At 39.9% G+C, this 19,612-nt stretch overlaps 1 protein-coding gene across 2 annotated transcripts in view; it reads right to left on the bottom strand.

The window, feature by feature from the left end:
* Window positions 1–19,612, bottom strand: part of LOC126262294 (chitin synthase chs-2) — a 380,478-nt gene that overhangs the window by 29,701 nt on the left and 331,165 nt on the right. For both annotated transcript variants that reach the window (XM_049958822.1, XM_049958823.1), the window contains exons 16-18: window positions 19,091–19,396; window positions 10,322–10,569; window positions 195–337 (exon numbers count right to left, since the gene is read on the bottom strand). In XM_049958822.1, coding sequence (XP_049814779.1) covers window positions 195–337; window positions 10,322–10,569; window positions 19,091–19,396 — 697 coding nt within the window. The remainder of the gene's footprint in view (window positions 1–194; window positions 338–10,321; window positions 10,570–19,090; window positions 19,397–19,612) is intronic.

Below are 19,612 nucleotides of genomic sequence, written 5' to 3'. Positions count from 1 at the left end.
GCATGATGCAGAAACCTAGATCTGTGTTTCCTGTTAAAAATACAACTGTATGAAAATGGTATCAGCTTATGGACGTATGTTTGCTACTTTTCTTTATTATGCAGTGGACAAAATCATAAATAAACAAAAAATTTAAAATGTTAACATTAACATAGCATTGGCATTACCATGTATTATTCCAGCAGTCAACCTACCAGAGGCTTCTGTCTCACTGTCTTCATCATGAATTTGATCCTCTTCAGCTGGATCTTCAGCCAGTGATCCTAAATGATGATCTTTACTGTTCACAGAAGTTGTTCTTCTGCGACCAGTGACATGCCCGCTTGGATCCAGGACTCTGAAAGCAAGTATATAATGTTATGTTCACAAGTTTAGCACTGTGACTTGTCACTGATGAGTGGTTAAGAAAATTAGCTTCTGTGAGGTTGTATTAATTTGACATGATTAACATTTTTCTGAACACAGTGTGTCACCAGAATGTTCAATCAATAAGGAACAAAGTGCAATAATTGGAAATTATGCTACAAGCTATACATAGCTTGGTTGCGTACATTACTGAACACAGGTGGAAAGGAAGTCGAACAGAGTACATAGTTTTACTTTCTTATGAATTAGCTTGTTACTACAGCATATCATTAAAATGAGAGATGGAGACTTACTTCTTTACATTAAAAGAGACATAACTTCATAGATAGAAGTGATATGATTTCTTTGAGCAATGTAAAGCATTTTGAGCTATCAATGGTAGAGTTAAAGGAACAAAATATACATATACTGTGCTTATTACGTCTTTTAATGGTGATGTTAATATCTTTTTCACTAAATGAATGCAAGTGCTAGACATGATATGTACTCCTAAAGATCATATTCTTGTTTGTGGAGATTTAAATGTCAATGTGATGAAAGTGGATGAAGGCAGCAAAAGTTTCTTCAATAACTTGTATAGTTGTTGTTCTCACTGTGCGTAATAAATGCAACAAGAATAATCAAACACTTATCTTCAATTAAGACCACTTTGTAACACATATCAACGAGAAATACTGTGAGGCAGCTGTTAAGAACCTAGGAGTACCAGTCCATTTTGGTCAAATAGCAAAATACAAAATATCTCCAAAGAAACAAACAAAAGTGCTTAGCTACAGAAGGGTATTTTCAAGAAGAGCGCTGATGACCAGCCAAACAAGGTTGAAGTACATCCTGGAACACACAGTAATGAAAAATTTAATAAATTCATTACTATACTTAAACTAAAATTTGAGGAAACATTTCCTAAACTAATACATTCAACTGAAGAGTGTAGTAGAAAGAACTGTGCAACAAAAGGTACTGGAAAATCCTCCGAAGCTTTCAAATACCTCAGCTCTATCAAATATAATGAGAGTTACACAGCCGTCATATAACTATTTCCTCAGGTAGAAAAGGGTGTCAGGAAACTGCTGCAGGAAGCTAACACCATACATAACTCAAACAATAAAGGCAAAACCATTTGCAATGTAGTTAAACAAGAGACTAATAGTACAGAGACAAAGCAGGTAAACATAAAAATCGGAATAACAGATAAACCTAAAGATCTGACCAAATTTGTAAACAACTGCTTTAGTACTGTATCAACTAAACTGCAAGAAAGTCTTCCAAAAACAGTGTCCACAGATTTAGACCAGGTTCCAATGTGTCGACTAAAAGACTGCACAAGCAGCATAAAAGCACCTATAATAGACATTACAAATAATTCATTCTCATCTGGTTCCTTCCCAGATTATCTCAAGCATGCAAAAATTCTACCCATCCACAAAAGAGGTGAAAACAGAAAATTACAGACCAGTTTCATTAGTATCTTCTGTTTCAAAAATAATGAAAGATAAATAAAAAACTTAATGTGAAGCATGCACAATGTGTTTTTCTTTTGAACTGCTATAATTTAAATACCAACTTCATTGCAAAAAACAGTTTGGTTTCAGGTCTGGAGAGGGAACAGAAGCTGCTGTAGCAACATTTACAGAAGTAGTTTTAGAAGCCCTGGATAAAGGAGAACAAGTAAGGTATTTTCCTAGACCTTAGCAAAGCATTTGACACAGCTGCTCATGAAATACTTCTTGGCAAACTTGAAGCACTAGAAATAAGGGGTTTGTAAATAAATGATTTATGTCTTTCCCAGCAGACAGAGAGCAGAGAGTAGGGATAGCCCAACTTTCAAGATCTCTCAGATCCAGACTGTTTGAACATTGAAGCCCCCCAAGGGAATGTATTAGACCCATTACTCATTTCATTTACATTAATGACTTCCCACTGTGTGTCACACAAGGTGAAACTGTTATTTGCTGATGACAGCAGTATCATAATTACACATAGGACACCAAAAATGGTAGAAGAAAGATCTGACTAGGCACTTATGGTGGTCTGCAAGTGCTCAACAAACAATAAAGTAACTTTTCATTAAAAGAAGACTAACAAGATGAACTTTTATGTAAGTGAGAAACCTAATACAGCAGCACTTAAAGTACATAATAAGCTCATGGTGTGTGTGGCTAGCACAATTCTTTTACATATGTATGTCGATCATAATTCAAATGGGCAAACATGTCAAAGCAGTCAGAAAAAGAATTAGTACAGCATACTACGCTGTATGAATACTAACTACAGTGTCCAATAGGTCATGCCTAAGGACAGCATACTTTGCACATACACATTCTGTCATCAGTTATGGCATAATATTCTGGGTACAGATGCTCAGATATGGAAAATGTGTTCAAACGTCAAAGATGAACTATCAGAATAATGAGCAAGAGACACAAAAGGACCCACTTCAGTGAACTATATAAAAAATGGGGTATTTTGACAGTTCCAAGTGAATACTTCTTTCAAATTATTGTTTTGACATAGAAACTGTTGGGCAGTATGCTGTAAACAACTTTGTACATGATCGCCAAACAAGATGATCGCAAATGCGTCATGGGCAGGAGTCAAGTAACTTTTCTCAGTTGTATAGTCTCAGCCGATGGTATACAGCCATTACCAGAGAAGATTGACATGTTGTGCAACCTATCCAAACCTACAGACTACAAACAACTTCGGCATTACCTTGGTACGGTAAATTTTTACCGGCGTCATGTACCAATTACCGCTGAAACACAGGCACCGCTTATGAATGCATTGGCTGGCAAGAGACCACAGGAACGCAAAAGCTACAATGGACACCAGAAATGACCAAAGCTTTTGGCAACTTACAAAGAAGCTTAGAGGAGGCAGTGTTACTCGTGTTAGTGGCACACCCCATACCTGCAGCACCATAGAATATTTTAGTAGCCACCAGCCAGGTCACCATTCGTGCAGCCTTGCAACAACAGGTCGATGGACATTGGCAACCTCTTAGTTTCTTCTCGAAGAAGCTGCAACTCCGACAGAAAAAATGGAGTGCATATGACAGAGAGTTGTTGGCAATATATGAAAGTGTCAAACATTTCCACTCGTAGATTGAAGCCAGACCAGTAACAATTTTCACTGATCGTAAACCTATAGTGTCAGCTTTCAGCAACATAGGCAATAAATGCTCGCCAAGGCAGTACCAGCACATAGAGTTTGTCAGTCAATTCATCATGGATACAAGGCACATCAGAGGTGTGGAGAATCTGGTTGCAGATTACTTTCCTTGTGTTTGCAGTGTGACCAGCACAATAAACTATGAAGAGCTCGCGACATTGCAGGAAGTAGATCTGGATCTACAGAAGTTATTGTCAGACCACACAACAGGGTTACACTTACAGCCAATACTCATGCCAGGAAGAAGGCTTAAGTTATGGTGCAATATATATCAAAACAGAATTCTCACCCATACATTTCACAACAATTTCATAAGCAGTGTTTGACAGTGTTCATGGCCTGGCACACCCAGGGGCAAATGCCACGATCAAGTTACTGACAGCATGTTTTGTCTGGCCATCAATTAAAAAGGACACCAGGGAATGGACTCTCATAGGCCTACAATATCAACGCTGCAAAGTAGGATGACACATTCACGTGTAAATTGAGAATTTCACTGGATTACCCGCAAGATTTGCCCATGTCCATCTTGACTTAGTGGGTCCACTCCCACTTTCGGATGGCTGTAAGTACTTGTTAACAGTAATAGAGAGATGCATGAGATGGGCGGAGGCCATTCCAGTCACTGAAATAGCAGCAGAAATGGTTGCAAAGGCATTTGTCTCTCAATGTCTACCTCACTTCAGGTGCCCATTCATATCACAACAGATCAAGGCCGTCAGTTTCAGTCTAGTCCGTTCAACAAGCTAGCTAATTTATGTGGGTTCCAGCACCACCATACAACAAGCTACCATCCAGCAAGCAATGGTATGGTGGAGAGGTGGCACAGGATGTTGAAGGTAGATCTCATCTGTCATCAGAGAAGCTGGACAGAAGCATTACCATTGGTTCTACTTGGATTATGGACCACATACAAGACAGACATCAGTGCCTCAGTGGTGGAATTGGTGTGTGGGGAACCATTGAGAATCCCGGCAGATTACCTAACCACCGTCGCACCACCAGTGCCAAAAAACCTCTCATCAGTGATAAGTAAAATCCGTGAGCATGTGGAAACAATGAGAAGGCCTACAGTATCTAGACATGGTGAGTGACCAGTTTTCATGCATAAGGCATTGGCAGACTGTACACATGTCATGCTCCACACAGATTCAGTCAGAGTGCCACTACAACTTCCATATACTGGACCTTATCAAATAGTATGATATGACACTCATACTGTGGACATCTCATAGAATGACAAAACTATTAGAGTGTCCATAGAGAGGGTAAAACCAGCATGGGTCTTGCAAGGACGGGAGTATTATGACACTCAACAGGATGAGAAGGACCAAAGTTTGGAACTCACTACACATGATATGGCAGACGAACCCATGGCAAGGGGACATGGAACCACAACGGAACAGCCCACACCAGCACCTTCATTATTGCAGCAACAAGTTGCCCGTACAAGAGCAGGGTGACAGGTGAAGTTTAAGTACCCATTTATCCCAGGTGCTCCACACTTTAAGGGGGGGGGGGGGGGGGGGGGAATATGTAGGAACATGGCTGTAGCCAGTGATCCAGTGATACGTGCTTCGTTTACTCCATGCAAGTGCAGCGGACATTAGATATAAGTTTTTACTCTTTGACTTTTAGTTCAGTGAGTCTGCTTTTCCAAGTCGACAAAATAAAGTGTTTTGTGCAAAGCTGTATCTGGATTTAATGTATTGCCTACACCTGTTTTAAAGTGTATTTATTAAAAATAGCTTTCACTCATTTAGGGAGTTGATACAATGAACATTATTGCAAATAAATAATCAGATTGACCAATTACAAAGCAGCCAAAGAGGATGGAGTATGTTTGTAAACAATATGATAGGTGTCTAGTTCACAAATTATGCCATATAACCTAATATATTTATCATTGGCGAAGTTTTCTGATTCATTTCTCTAGTTTGAAACAAGTTTGTTCTTCTTCTTTAATCTTGCCTAGTGTAATTTAGTGATAAATGGTCTATATATGTCCACATCATGGTCATCTTATGTATATCCTGTTTTTGCCCTAGCATTTTTATCTTATGTACCTCTGCTATAAATAATGCATATAAATATATACAGTGACATCTTCCATACAAAGAAATTTGTCTACAGCTGAATGAATAAATAAATAAACGAAATAAAACTGTATAATTGAACAATCTTGGCCAAACAGTAGAACAATAAAGTAAAATAGTTGTTCTGATATAAGAGATTTTATTGCAGTTCTGTTAACAAGGAAAATGGTTGGGAATCTTTACTCTTTAACAGCAGGCACAGAAGAATCATATAGTGGAGATGCTGAGTCACAGGCAGATAAAACAAAAAGATTGCTACAAAAGTGAGTTTCGGCCAAAAGGCATTCTTCTAAGTAGACAACACACACAATTCTCACAAGTGCAACTCACACACACACACACACATGACCACTTCACTGGCCACCAAGGCCAGACTGCAAGCAACAGCACGTGATGGGAGAAGGAATCTGGATGGTGCATGTAAGGATGTGGCTGAGGCAGGAAGGGGAAGGGATAGCTGGGTAGGGGTGGGGGACAGAAAGTGCTGCTTATGGGAGCATACAGCATTTAGTGGGGCTGTATAGGGCAGCTAGGTGCAGTTGGGAGGTTTGGGGGCGAACAGGGGAAGGGAGCTGAGACTGTGTATGCATTGGTGGAATCTCCTTATCACTTTTTCATCACTAACCCTACCAATCAGATTCAACCCAAAGCCAACAGTGAACCCTGCTGACTCAGTTCACTGCTACATCCAACTGTGGTTCACCTCTAAGACACCCAAATCACTCCCTTTTAACATTTCAGAATTTATTAACCTCAAACCTTGCCTCATTATCATTCTCTAAATCCCTCGACATGAAAGTTAACCTTACATCCACAGAAAGAACCGCGGAGCACCACTTAAAACTGATCCTGACTTTATAGTCCTACCTGCTGACAAAGGCTACACCACTATGGTTTTGAACCACAGAGCTTATCTGGTGGAAGGAGTCTGCCAGCTGTCATATTTGTTCACCTACAAAGCCTGCTACAGTGACCCCATTCCAAAAATCCAATAGGACCTCCAGTCTCTCCTCCTATCCTTAAGCCCATCCCAAAACCTGTCCTCTGAGTCTCTCTCCTCACCTCTACCACTCCCCACACTCCTACCTCCTACATGCTTCCTAAAATCCATAAACCTAACCACCCAGGGTGCCCCATTGTGGCTGGTTACTGTGCCACCACTGAAATAATCTCTGTTCTCATAGACCGACATCTTCAGCCTATTACCTGGAACCCCTACCCTTCTCTACCCTCCTACATAAAAGACAACAATCATTTACTCTGCCAGTTCTCCACTGTTCCTGTTCCTTTACCACTTGGTATCCTGCTCATCCCTATTGATGCCATCTCTCTTTACACTGAAATCCCTAATTCCCATGGCCTTGCCACTATTGAACACTACCTTCAACAGTCCCTGATGGATTCCAAAACTTTCTGGTCATTATGACAAACTATATCCTAACCCAAAATTACTTCACCTTTCAAGGCATCATACACAGACAAATCCATGGTACAACAATGGGCACTTGCATGGCACCATCCTATGCCAACCTATTCATGGGCCATCTAGAGGAATTCTTTCTAACCACACAGAATCCCAAACTCCTCACCTGCTGCAGGTACGTTGATGACATCTTCGTGACCTGGACCTGACCCTATCCACATTCCTCCAGAACATCAACACCTTCTCCCCCATTCACTTCACCTGCTCCTCCTGAACTCAACAAGTCACCTTCCTCTATGTTGACCTCCACCTCAAAGATTGCTACATCAGACCTCCATGCATATCAAACCTATCAACCACCAGCAATATTGCCACTTTGACAATTATCACCCTTTCCATACTGAGTAGTCCCTTTCCTTTCAATGTAGCGACACTCGGCCATCACATATTTACTGATAAGCAGTCTCCTCCAAATATACCAAGGGTCTTCTGAGGCCTTCATGGACAGAATTTGCCTTCCTAACCTCATACAGATACAGATCTCCCATGCCTTATGTCTCTAGTCACCCATCACCTCCCAAAGTCCCGCCATCCAGCTACAAAGGAGCGCTACCCTCAGTACTAACTCAGGACTGGAACAACCGAACCACATTCTCCACCAGGGTTTCAACTACTTCTTGTCGTGCCCTTAAATAAAGAATAGTCTACCCACTTTCCTTCCCACCCCTCCCATAGTGGTGTTCCACTGCCCAAAAAACCTATACAATATCCTCGTCTACCCCTACTCCACCCTTGCTTCCAACCTCTTGCCTTACAGCTCATGTCCCAGTAACAGATCTAGGTATGAGAGCTGTCCCATACATCGTCCCACCACTAACTACTCTAGTCTGGTCGCAAGCATCATCCATCCCATCAAAGGCCTGTGAAATTACTCTGGGATCTACAAGCTGCATTCTACATGGGCATGACAACCAATAAGCTGTTGTCCGTGTGATTGGACACGGACAAACTGTGGCAAAGAGATAGCTGGACCACCCAGTTACTGAACACGCTGTTCCGCACAACATTCTTCACTTCAATGTCTGTTTCACAACCTGCATCATATGGATCCTTCCTACCAACACCAACTTTTCTGAACTGCACAGATGGGAACTCTCCCTGCAATATATCATATGTTCCTGTAACTCCCAACCTTAACCTTCGTTAGTCTTTCTCCTTCACCCACCTACCTCTCCCTGCTTCCACACCAGCATTACACAGCCTTCTATTCCAACAACATACCTGCACTCTCTTTACTTCTCTCCTTTTCTGTCTCCCCCCCCCCCCCTCACTATCTAATCCCCAAACTAGACCCAGCTGCACTACATTGTCCCCACCAACCCATGTATTCTTCCACAAGCAGTGCTTTTCACTCCATCCCTGCCCCTACCCTGCTACATCTTCCCCTCACTGTCCCAGTCTCCTCTTTTAGCCCCACTACTCAGATTTCTTCTCCCATCATGCTCACAATCTGGCCTCGGTGGTCAGAGACAGTGGTCATGCGCATGTGAGTAGTGCTTGCATGAATGTTGTCCACTTTAGAAGAAGGCCTATTTGCTGAAAGCTTACTTGTTTAACAGTCCTTTTGTTGTGCCTGTCTGTGACTTCACATCTCACTACATGGTGAGTAGCAATCGATCAATGGTAGGCAATAAAAACCTTGTAACTCCATTTTGTTAAATTTTGCAGGTGAAGCAAAAATGGATTCATAAAAAAATAATATGAAGTGATACGGAAAGTTGCTACATGTATAATTGTATAGTATAAGCCTAGTTATTGACAGATTAGAGAAATCCATGCACTTTCAAATTTCTCTTTGACTATGTAGTTACTGATAACTGGAATTACTACAAGTTTTCACAAACACATGGAATTATGAGGTTTTCATTCCCTACCATCACTACCCTTTTCGTAATATTGTCATTATTCTATACTGGATTTTCCATTGTTTGACCCAGAACAGTCATTACCAATGACTATGAAGTCATAATGAAACTAAAATTTTTCATTATTTACCATATTTTGCCAGGACTTATCTCCAATTATTATTAGTGCTTATTAAAGGAATATCATATTATATTTCATATATGTATGGTGTAAATGCCTTTGTGAGTATTTGTAAAAGATGTGATCTGGATTTCCTAGGAACAGTTTATAATTGCATATAGCATGACTTTGTGGCACGTGGCATAAAATGGGTTTGTTTGCAGCAAGACAAGAATTGATATGAACAATGTGATGACATCTGGAGTGCCATGTATTGTATTGTTAGCAGGGTAACTATTGTTTCAGCTTCTCTTGATATGACAGCAGACATACAGTGGTGAGCTGTGATAATGTTCACTTTTTGGAAAAGGGCAGGGCCTGTGTACAGTACACCATAGGCATACCAATGTTTGGAGGCTCTGAAGAGAACAAACATTGTCAGATTGCAGCCATTATTGTCAGATGAGTGCAAAACTTGATCTGATTGTGTAGGTACACAATGTGATCACCTCTGATTTGCATAACCAGTAATTTTGACAGCAGCTGTTAAATTTGTGATGTGTTAAGGCTGGTGGCTGCACACTATATTTGAGATCTCTATGATGTTATCTTTTAACATAATAATGCAAGACTACATGTTACCCATGCTGTCTTGACCTACTTTGATACAGATGGTGTCCAACCCATCCCACAAATTTAACCATGCAACTTTCCTGCTACACTGTACAGACACAAGAAGTAAAATTTCGTTATTTTCTATCCTTTGTGACGTTACAGTGTTGATGGCCAGCAGTTTATTTTTGTCATGGTGTCATCTGGCACAGTATAATTTTTGTTGTATGTCGTAGTTACTAATCTGCATCAGGCAATGCAAAGGATGATAAAAGATTTCGATACACTTGCATCAAGGGATAGAGGAAATAACAAATTCTGTATATCAGTCTATGTCATTTTCACAATAATCTTGTATTCTGTGATCCTACAGGAATTTTTTTGGAAGACTAGAGTCAAGAAATTTGTGTTCGTTCATTTAATTTATTTTGAATATTTATTTTTTCTAGTTTCTTATATAATATGATATAAATCTGCTTCATTCATTTCTAGTGCAATGTTTTCAGTTAGAAGCCATACATAATCTCTCTCTCTCTCTCTCTCTCTCTCTCTCTCTCTCTGTGTGTGTGTGTGTGTGTGTGTGTATTTTTTTCCCCGCTATGTGATGTGGACTTTAAGAAATACTGACCTTTCCATTGTTTCCAAACGCTTTCCAAGAGAATCCAGAGATTCTGCAATCCTGAGGAGCTGTTGCCTCTCATCAATTGGTTTGGGATGTGTGAAAAACATACATTTGAAGAGGCCAGCAAAGGAGATTTCAATGGATCCTTCTTCATTGTCATCACCTCCACCACCTCCTTGAAGAAAGCCCAAGAGAGACTTTTGCCTGGCTTTCTTCTTTGCTTCTTCAGCTTCTTTCTTTTCTTGCTCTATTTCCTAAAAATGTGAAGTCATTTGTTCTGTCAAATGAACTCTGAATACAAATTTTTTTATTAAATGTGCAACAGTAAAATAGTTGTAAGCAATGATTTCCTGTTTTAACCATAAGTGTCTATTAGCATTTCCTACTATAAGCTTCGAGGTTTCCTGAGCTCTGTATTCAGTTGTTAACCTTGAGAAACGTTTCTATGCATATAACTTAAATGTATATCACTGATTGCAGGAAATCATTGACTGATCTGCATATGTACAATTATGATAGAAAGTATTTAATTTCAAAAGAACATTAAGTTCTTTATTATATATAAGCCCATATTTATTAGCAAGATGATTATTCTTTCAAAACACTCAATTTAAGAAAAGAAGAACTAAGTAATCCAATTCATATCTCACTGTTAAAACAATCAAAACTATTATTATTAGGATATCACTTGAATTACTGTAACCTGTGACAGTATTATGAAAAGGATAGATTGCTACTCACCATATAGTGGAGATGTTGGATTGCAGACAGGCACAACAAACTGGCCAAAAGGCATTCTTCTGAATTAGGCAACATACACACGTACATCCATGCAAACATAACTCACACACATGTAATCACTGTCTCTGGCTGCCAAGGCCAGCCAGACAGAGTATATGTTGTCTAATTCAGAAGAAGGCCTTTTGGCCAAAAGCTTACTTGTTTAGCAGTCTTTTTGTGATTCACTATCTCCACTATATGGTGAGTAGCAGTTTACGCTTTTCATAATATATTCATTATTCCATTGTGAATTTTCGATTGTTTTACTGTAACCTGTAGTGAACAATGGAAGCAAAATACTGCATCACACACTTCGAAGGATTTTGTAGTTGTATTTGCAGAAACCATATTTTTCTCACCATCATCATCACTGAGTCAATGTCTAATACTGAACAAACATCAGTATGAATCTTAAGCAGCTAACAATGGTACATCTGCATTTACATCTACATTGAGGTGACAAAAGGTCATATAATACCTCCTGGTATTGTGTCAGAGCTCATTTTGCCTGGTGTAGTGCGGCAACTTGACACGGTATGGATCTGCACGTCATTGGAAGTCCCCTGCAGAAATATTGCGCAATGCTGCCTCTGTAAGTGCCCATAATTGTGATTGTGTTACCAGTGTCAGATTTTGTACACAAACTGACCTCTTGATTACGTTCCATAAATGTTTGATGGGACTCATGTCGGGCAATTTGGGTGGACAAATCATTTGTTTGAATTTTCCAGAATGTTTGAGAATGTGAAGTCCATGAATGGCTGCAAGTGACCTTCAAGTAGCTGAACATATCATCCAATGATCATTTCATTTGGAACAGATGACTAAACTATTCCATGCAAATACAGCCCACTCTATTACAGAGCCACCATGAGCTTGCACAGTGCCTTATTGAAAACCTGGGCTCATGATTTTGTGAGGTCTGCACCACACTTGAAATCTACCATCAGCTCTTACCAACTGAAATCAGGACTCTTCTGACCAGGCCATGGTTTTCCAGTTGTCTAGAGCCCAACTGATATGGTCACAACCCCAGGAGAGGCGCTGCAGGCAATGGTGTGCTGTTAGCAAAGGCACTCGCGTCAGTCATCTACTGCCGTAGCCCATTAATTCCAAATTTCACCACACTGTCTTAATCTATACCTTTGTAATATGTCCCACATTGATTTCTGCAGTTATTTCACACAGTGTTGCTTGTCTGTTAGCACTGACAACTCCATGAAAATGCCACTGTTCTCAATTGTTAATTGAAGGCCATTGACCATTGCATTGTCCATGGTGAGAGGTAATGCCTGAAATTTTATATTCTCGGCACTCTCTTGACACTGTGGATCCCAGATATTGAATTAAGTAATGATTTCCAAAATGGAATACCCCATGCACCTAGCTCCAGCTACCATTCCATGTTCGGAGTCTGTCAGTTCCCATTGTGTGGCCATAACCACATCAGAAACTTTTTCATATGAGTCACCTGAGTACAAATGACAGCTCAGCCAATGTGCTGCCCTTTTATACCTTGTGCACATGATACTACTGCCACCTCTATACGTGCATATCGCTATACCATGACTTTTTGTCACCTCAGTATACATCTCAACTCCAGAAATCATTATAAAATACATTTCAGAGGGTACTTTTCTATGTGAAACAGAGTTTTTTTTAGCAAGATAAAAATGCCGTCAATGGTTCATTTTCACCCATTCAGCCATTACATGCATAAGCTGACCATAACATAGTGTTAAGTACAATAGGAAATAGTGCATAGTAACCCACAGTTAAGTGAACAATACATAGCAGTTTTTTACTGTAGAAATGAATGTAGTTCTTTTTATCTTGCTTCCTCCCTACAGTTGTTCACTTGCAGCTATTCTCCACAGAGAAAAGTGTTATATGACCTCTTAAATGAAGTACTGGCAGAGCAAAACAACAAAAACTATCCTACTGGTACATTCTATCATTTGATTGTGTGATTTATAAAAGAATTCATCATAAATTACAATTAAGTTCTTGTAATATGGGCCCCTCGGCCTGTATGAATTGTTTAAAGGACAGCATCTTTCTGCAATTTTGGCATTACACTATTGTCAGGTACAAATATTTGATGTCTACATCTACATCTACATGACTACTCTGCAATTCACATAAGTGCTTGGCAGAGGGTTCATCGAACCACAATCATACTATCTCTCTACCATTCCACTCCCGAACAGCGCGCGGGAAAAACGAACACCTAAACCTTTCTGTTCGAGCTCTGATTCTCTTATTTTATTTTGATGATCATTCCTACCTATGTAGGTTGGGCTCAACAAAATATTTTCGCATTCGGAAGAGAAAGTTGGTGACTGAAATTTCATAAATAGATCTCACCGCGACGAAAAACGTCTTTGCTTTAATAACTTCCATCCCAACTCGCGTATCATATCTGCCACACTCCCTCCCCTATTATGTGATAATACAAAACAAGCTGCCCTTTTTTGCACCCTTTCGATGTCCTCCGTCAATCCCACCTGTTAAGGATCCCACACCGCGCAGCAATATTCTAACAGAGGACGAACGAGTCTTTCTGTCATGTCATGGAACAGTTGTATTTCAGCCTGCAGTGACTGAATTGTGTAGAATGGTTTTAGTACATTAAGAAGGCTCATAAAACTAAGCTTTTGATGTGTCTGAAAAAGAAAGTTTACATTCACTGTGTATTATCAGTTTTCATTCATGGGGGATTGCTTGGTGAACAATGAAGAGATACATGTTGGAAGTTACTGGGAGAGACAGAAATAAATGGATCAGCGAACAGGTTTGGATTAGAAGATGTAATTAAGACTAATGAAAATGAAATTGAAGTGTGCAGGTTTGTAGCAGATGAACGTATGATAGATGGACAAAGGAGGAGTTTTGACAGATTCCATGAGGCTAGAAAAGACTAAGAAAATGACATAAAGCAAAATGGTTTGATTACATTAGAAAACTTTCAGGAGTAATGTCAATGCATGTAGATATATATACAGTAATGCGTGGAAAAGTGCCAAAGAGCTGATGATGACAAAATGTAAACTGTTTTCCAGGTTAATAACATGTAAGAAGAAGAAAAACCATTCAATATTTTGTGGAACACAAATTAAAACAATGTTACAAAATTAGTTTTTACCCATACCCTTGTGGGATTAATGCCTTAAACTAAAATGGGAATGCCCTTCATAAATGTCACTTTTAATTTTGAGTGACATACATAATTCTGATATGCATTGTTCTTGTAGTCTTCAGTCTGAAGACTGGTTTGATGCAGCTCTGCACACTAGTGTGTCCTGTGCAGACCTCTTCATATTTGCATAATTACTACACCCTTCATCCATGTGAACCTGCTTACTGTAGTCTAGCCTTGCCTCCTTCTATAATGCCCCACCCCACTTCCCTTCACTGCCAAAATCATGATTCATCCCGTAATGCCTCAGAATATGTCCCATTAATTGGTCCTTTCTTTTAGTCCATTTCTGCCACAAATTTCTTTTCTACCCAGTTTGAATCAGTACCTCCTCCTTAGTTACCCAATACACCCAATTAATTATCAGCATTATTATGTGGCACCACATTTCAATATTTTGTATTATGATAAAAAAATCATTCATATCATTGAAAAGCTGAGAAAAAGATAGGTACACTCCTGGAAATTGAAATAAGAACACCGTGAATTCATTGTCCCAGGAAGGGGAAACTTTATTGACACATTCCTGGGGTCAGATACATCACATGATCACACTGACAGAACCACAGGCACATAGACACAGGCAACAGAGCATGCACAATGTCGGCACTAGTAAAGTGTATATCCACCTTTCGCAGCAATGCATTCTGCTATTCTCCCATGGAGACGATCGTAGAGATGCTGGATGTAGTCCTGTGGAACGGCTTGCCATGCCATTTCCACCTGGCGCCTCAGTTGGACCAGCGTTCGTGCTGGACGTGCAGACCGCGTGAGACGACGCTTCATCCAGTCCCAAACATGCTCAATGGGGGACAGATCCGGAGATCTTGCTGGCCAGGGTAGTTGACTTACACCTTCTAGAGCACGTTGAGTGACACGGGATACATGCGGACGTGCATTGTCCTGTTGGAACAGCAAGTTCCCTTGCCGGTCTAGGAATGGTAGAACGATGGGTTCGATGACGGTTTGGATGTACCGTGCACTATTCAGTGTCCCCTCGACGATCACCAGTGGTGTACGGCCAGTGTAGGAGATCGCTCCCCACACCATGATGCCGGGTGTTGGCCCTGTGTGCCTCGGCCGTATGCAGTCCTGATTGTGGCGCTCACCTGCACGGCGCCAAACACGCATACGACCATCATTGGCACCAAGGCAGAAGTGACTCTCATCGCTGAAGACGACACGTCTCCATTCGTCCCTCCATTCACGCCTGTCGCGACACCACTGGAGGCGGGCTGCACGATGTTGGGGCGTGAACGGAAGACGGCCTAACAGTGTGCGGGACCGTAGCCCAGCTTCATGGAGACGGTTGCGAATGGTCCTCGCCGATACCCCAGGAGCAACAGTGTCCCTAATTTGCTGGGAAGTGGCGGTGCGGTCCCCTACGGCACTGCGTAGGATCCTACGGTCTTGGCGTGCATCCGTGCGTCGCTGCGGTCCGGTACCAGGTCGACGGGCACGTGCACCTTCCGCCGACCACTGGCGACAACATCGATGTACTGTGGAGACCTCACGCCCCACGTGTTGAGCAATTCGGCGGTACGTCCACCCGGCCTCCCGCATGCCCACTATACGCCCTCACTCAAAGTCCGTCAACTGCACATACGGTTCACGTTCACGCTGTCGCTGGATGCTACCAGTGTTAAAGACTGCGATGGAGTTCCGTATGCCACGGCAAACTGGCTGACACTGACGGCGGCGGTGCACAAATGCTGCGCAGCTAGCGCCATTCGACGGCCAACACCGCGGTTCCTGGTGTGTCCGCTGTGCCGTGCGTGTGATCATTGCTTGTACAGCCCTCTCGCAGTGTCCGGAGCAAGTATGGTGGGTCTGACACACCAGTGTCAATGTGTTCTTTTTTCCATTTCCAGGAGTGTATAAACTTTTAGTGAATATGAAACTATCAGCACCAGGAATAGATATGATTATTTCAAGTGATTACTGTAAACATAGTATTTCTGTGGCCTTATTTTATACCTCTACTCAGTACAAAACTTACATATTTCTGCATTACCCCATTTGCTTATATGTGCAAACAGAGATATTTCTGTGGTCTTTTTTACTGTTCTTTTCTCTGTATTCATTGTTATCTGAGCACATGTCTTTAATGTTTTAGTGTTAAAAAAGACTAGTTGGTATGAAGTCAGTGTTGAAATTGATGGATGATGGCATTTGCAATCGGAGTGTGAAATTAATCCAACAGAAATGCATGTGTGTTACAACAGCTGGGATTCAGCTGCATATTTGTAGCCCAGAAAAAGTTATGTTACAGTGTATTTCTTGTTATACGACCTTTCATAGTTCTAATGTGTAGAAAGGCAAGTACATTTTTACTTTGAGCATCTATATATGATTTATCAGTTAGAGAAGTCATGCTCTAAATGTGCAAGAGTGCTATCTCTATTTAAAAAAAAATTAATTACCTTTTTGGTTCTTTTCTCAATGAATTCCCGAGTTCCCCAGGTAATATCATTAAGGTTGAATAGTGTGAAAATATACAGCACCATGTATGCTGATGGTATGGCTATGAAGTACACAATACCAAATGGTAAGCATCCCACTTCTTTTGGGTGAAGTAGTGCTGCAGTTACTACCACAGCAATAACCCCAAAGAAGAAGACAGAGTAAGGTGCAAGCAGGCCATTCTCTTGAATTTGCAGAAGTACACCAACTGTTACAGCCATCATTGTAAGGCTATATGCTGCGCTGATGACCAATGCGACAAACAGCTGCTACAACTAATGATATGTTAGTACACAACATGCATACCTTCAGTAATTTATAGTTGGTAAATGAAACATATACACAAGTTAAAGTTAGTGTGTACATATTATCTGTTCTTTACCAATATCCACCAATTGCAAAATAATTCACAGTTATGGGAGAATTGGACCAAATAATTACCCACCACCTTAGTGAAGCATAAACAAAAATACAATGATTAGTAGGGAGAGAAGAAGCAGTAATATCCACAACATCTAGTTTCTATTGATGATTTTAAGTCAGAGAAAGGAAATTGTAATTGGGCCATCACCTCAAGGATGCTTGTAATTTTCTGCAAGATAATTTCATTTAGCCATGCTTGATGTTAACAGATTAAATTTTAATGGACATTATTTTTAATGGATCATGTTAGCAGGTGCATAAAATATTCTTAGTCTTCTTGCCACATCAGGTGTGAGTAAGAGCCTGAGCTTTCAATAACTTCCTGCATTGTCATAATGTGGAGCCACTAATGTTGTTACTGTTAACATGATCCAGTAGACAATGTATGAATATCCATCCCTTCGTGCATTGTCATCATGTAGAACAACTAAATGTTGTTGCTGTTAATGTGATCCAGTAATCACTCTGTGAATACCCACCCCCTATCATTAATACATCAATTATAAAAAAAGAAATTTGCATGTGCTGCCAGAGATTATGTTGATGTCTGTTATGTAGGGATGGTAATAGCACCCCTATTGCCACCAGAAAAATTTATTTCTTGCCATTTTCTCAGCATCCAGCATCAACTTCCATCCATCACTATCCCGGTTAAACATTTTGTTGTTCCTTCTGGTCTCCACGTTCTTATTTATTCACGATATATTCTCAGTAGTTTGAAGCATTGGATAAGACTTTTATTTTTGAAAACATAATGTAATGTGTAATTGTGGCAAAGCAGCTGTTGATTTCTCCATTCCATCATCAGCTGTTCTTGGCTCCAGTAAGTTGAGTGAATGTGTGTATGAACACCTTCCTAGTTATTTTTTTCAACCATTGTTCTTGGTTTGGGACATGATTAATATTTGTGTATATCTTGTCAGTCTCTTTGAGGATCTGTTTTCCTAAATTTCATTAGGTCTTCCTTTATGTCTTTTCTTGTTATATTGCTTCGAAAATATACATATTTTCATGAGATTCTGTTTAAAGATATTCTTATTACATGACCATACCACTGCAGTCTTTTGAGCTCTAATACATCAGTTAAGCTTCTTTCAGAGTAAAGTTTCTGTCATATGTCTTTATTTTTTTTTAATTTTATCTTTGCTGTTTATTTTTAAAGCAAGACTGGAGGAACTTCATTCATTTTGCATTGAGGCCACTGCTGGCTGGTGAAGTCAGTGCCATTGTTTCCAAACCATATGTCAAAACTGGGGCAAGTTACATTTATAAAGTGTAATCTTGGCATATAATGAGAAAATTATTTGCCACAGAGAATGACATACAGAATGATGAAATTTTGAAGTTGCAGCAGTATTCTAATGCTTATTTCTTGGTGTATAGTATTGTCTGAAGATACACCACTGCACAAATATTTAAAGTTGTCCACTTTATTGATTTCTTCATTTCAAATCTTCTAGTGCATTGTATAAATACTTCTAATCATTATCAAGTCAACCGCCTTTGTCCAGATTTGGAAATTTAAGGTGCACCTTTTCAAAATAATATCACTGGTTTCTGTTTAAAGACATTCTTATCATATAACCAAACCACCACAGTCTTTTGAGTGTTGCACAACATTCTGATATTTACGGATAAAGTTGCTCCTGAAGCAAGAAGACTGAGAATATTTTATCCAAGAATATTGTCATGAGTGACTTTGTTATCATATTCTCATTGTTAACAGATGCAATTTTATCTTAGCAAAAATTGATTTCTTGTTTCTCTCTACGTGTTATTTTTCTGTTTGCTCTCCTGATAATGTAAACATCAAAAGAAAATAAACTGTGTATATTGTTCAACAATCAGTCCAATCATGCAAAATCTGAACTAAAGTTTATGTCAATATATTTTGCTTGTAGGTAACAAACCTTCTTTGTTTTCTTCACTGCAACCTCTCTTGTTCCCCATGAAACAACATTCAGGTTGATGAGAGAGTACAAAATAAGAAGGAGATACATAGATGGAATAGAAAGCAAGTAAATTATTCCAGGAACAATACACCAGAATTCTTGAGGGTGAAGGCACGCAGCAATGAAGAAAGATCCAGACAAGGCAATGAGAAAAATTGCTGACGGTGAACCGATGCCGTCTTCACCGAGTTGCAGAGCTGTACCCACGATGACAGCCATCATAATCAGTGCATAGCATGTCGACAAAATCTGGGCCACAAGTAGCTAGATGACACACAAAACAGATTTATCAGCAATAAAACATACACAATAAGCAAGCAGTTGCCTTAGGAAAGATAGGAGCATAGAAAACAGTTCATACACATAGTATAATAAATCATAGTTTAAAAAATATCTCGAATGACAGTACATGATATAGAAACAGTATAATTTAACTTTTTCAGAAGTAGAACATGAACATTGACTCTGCCCAAATTGTCT

This window comes from Schistocerca nitens, chromosome 6, assembly GCF_023898315.1.
Source record: "Schistocerca nitens isolate TAMUIC-IGC-003100 chromosome 6, iqSchNite1.1, whole genome shotgun sequence".
Classification (NCBI taxonomy): Eukaryota; Metazoa; Arthropoda; class Insecta; order Orthoptera; family Acrididae; genus Schistocerca; species Schistocerca nitens.
This window is presented reverse-complemented; position numbering and strand designations above follow the sequence as displayed.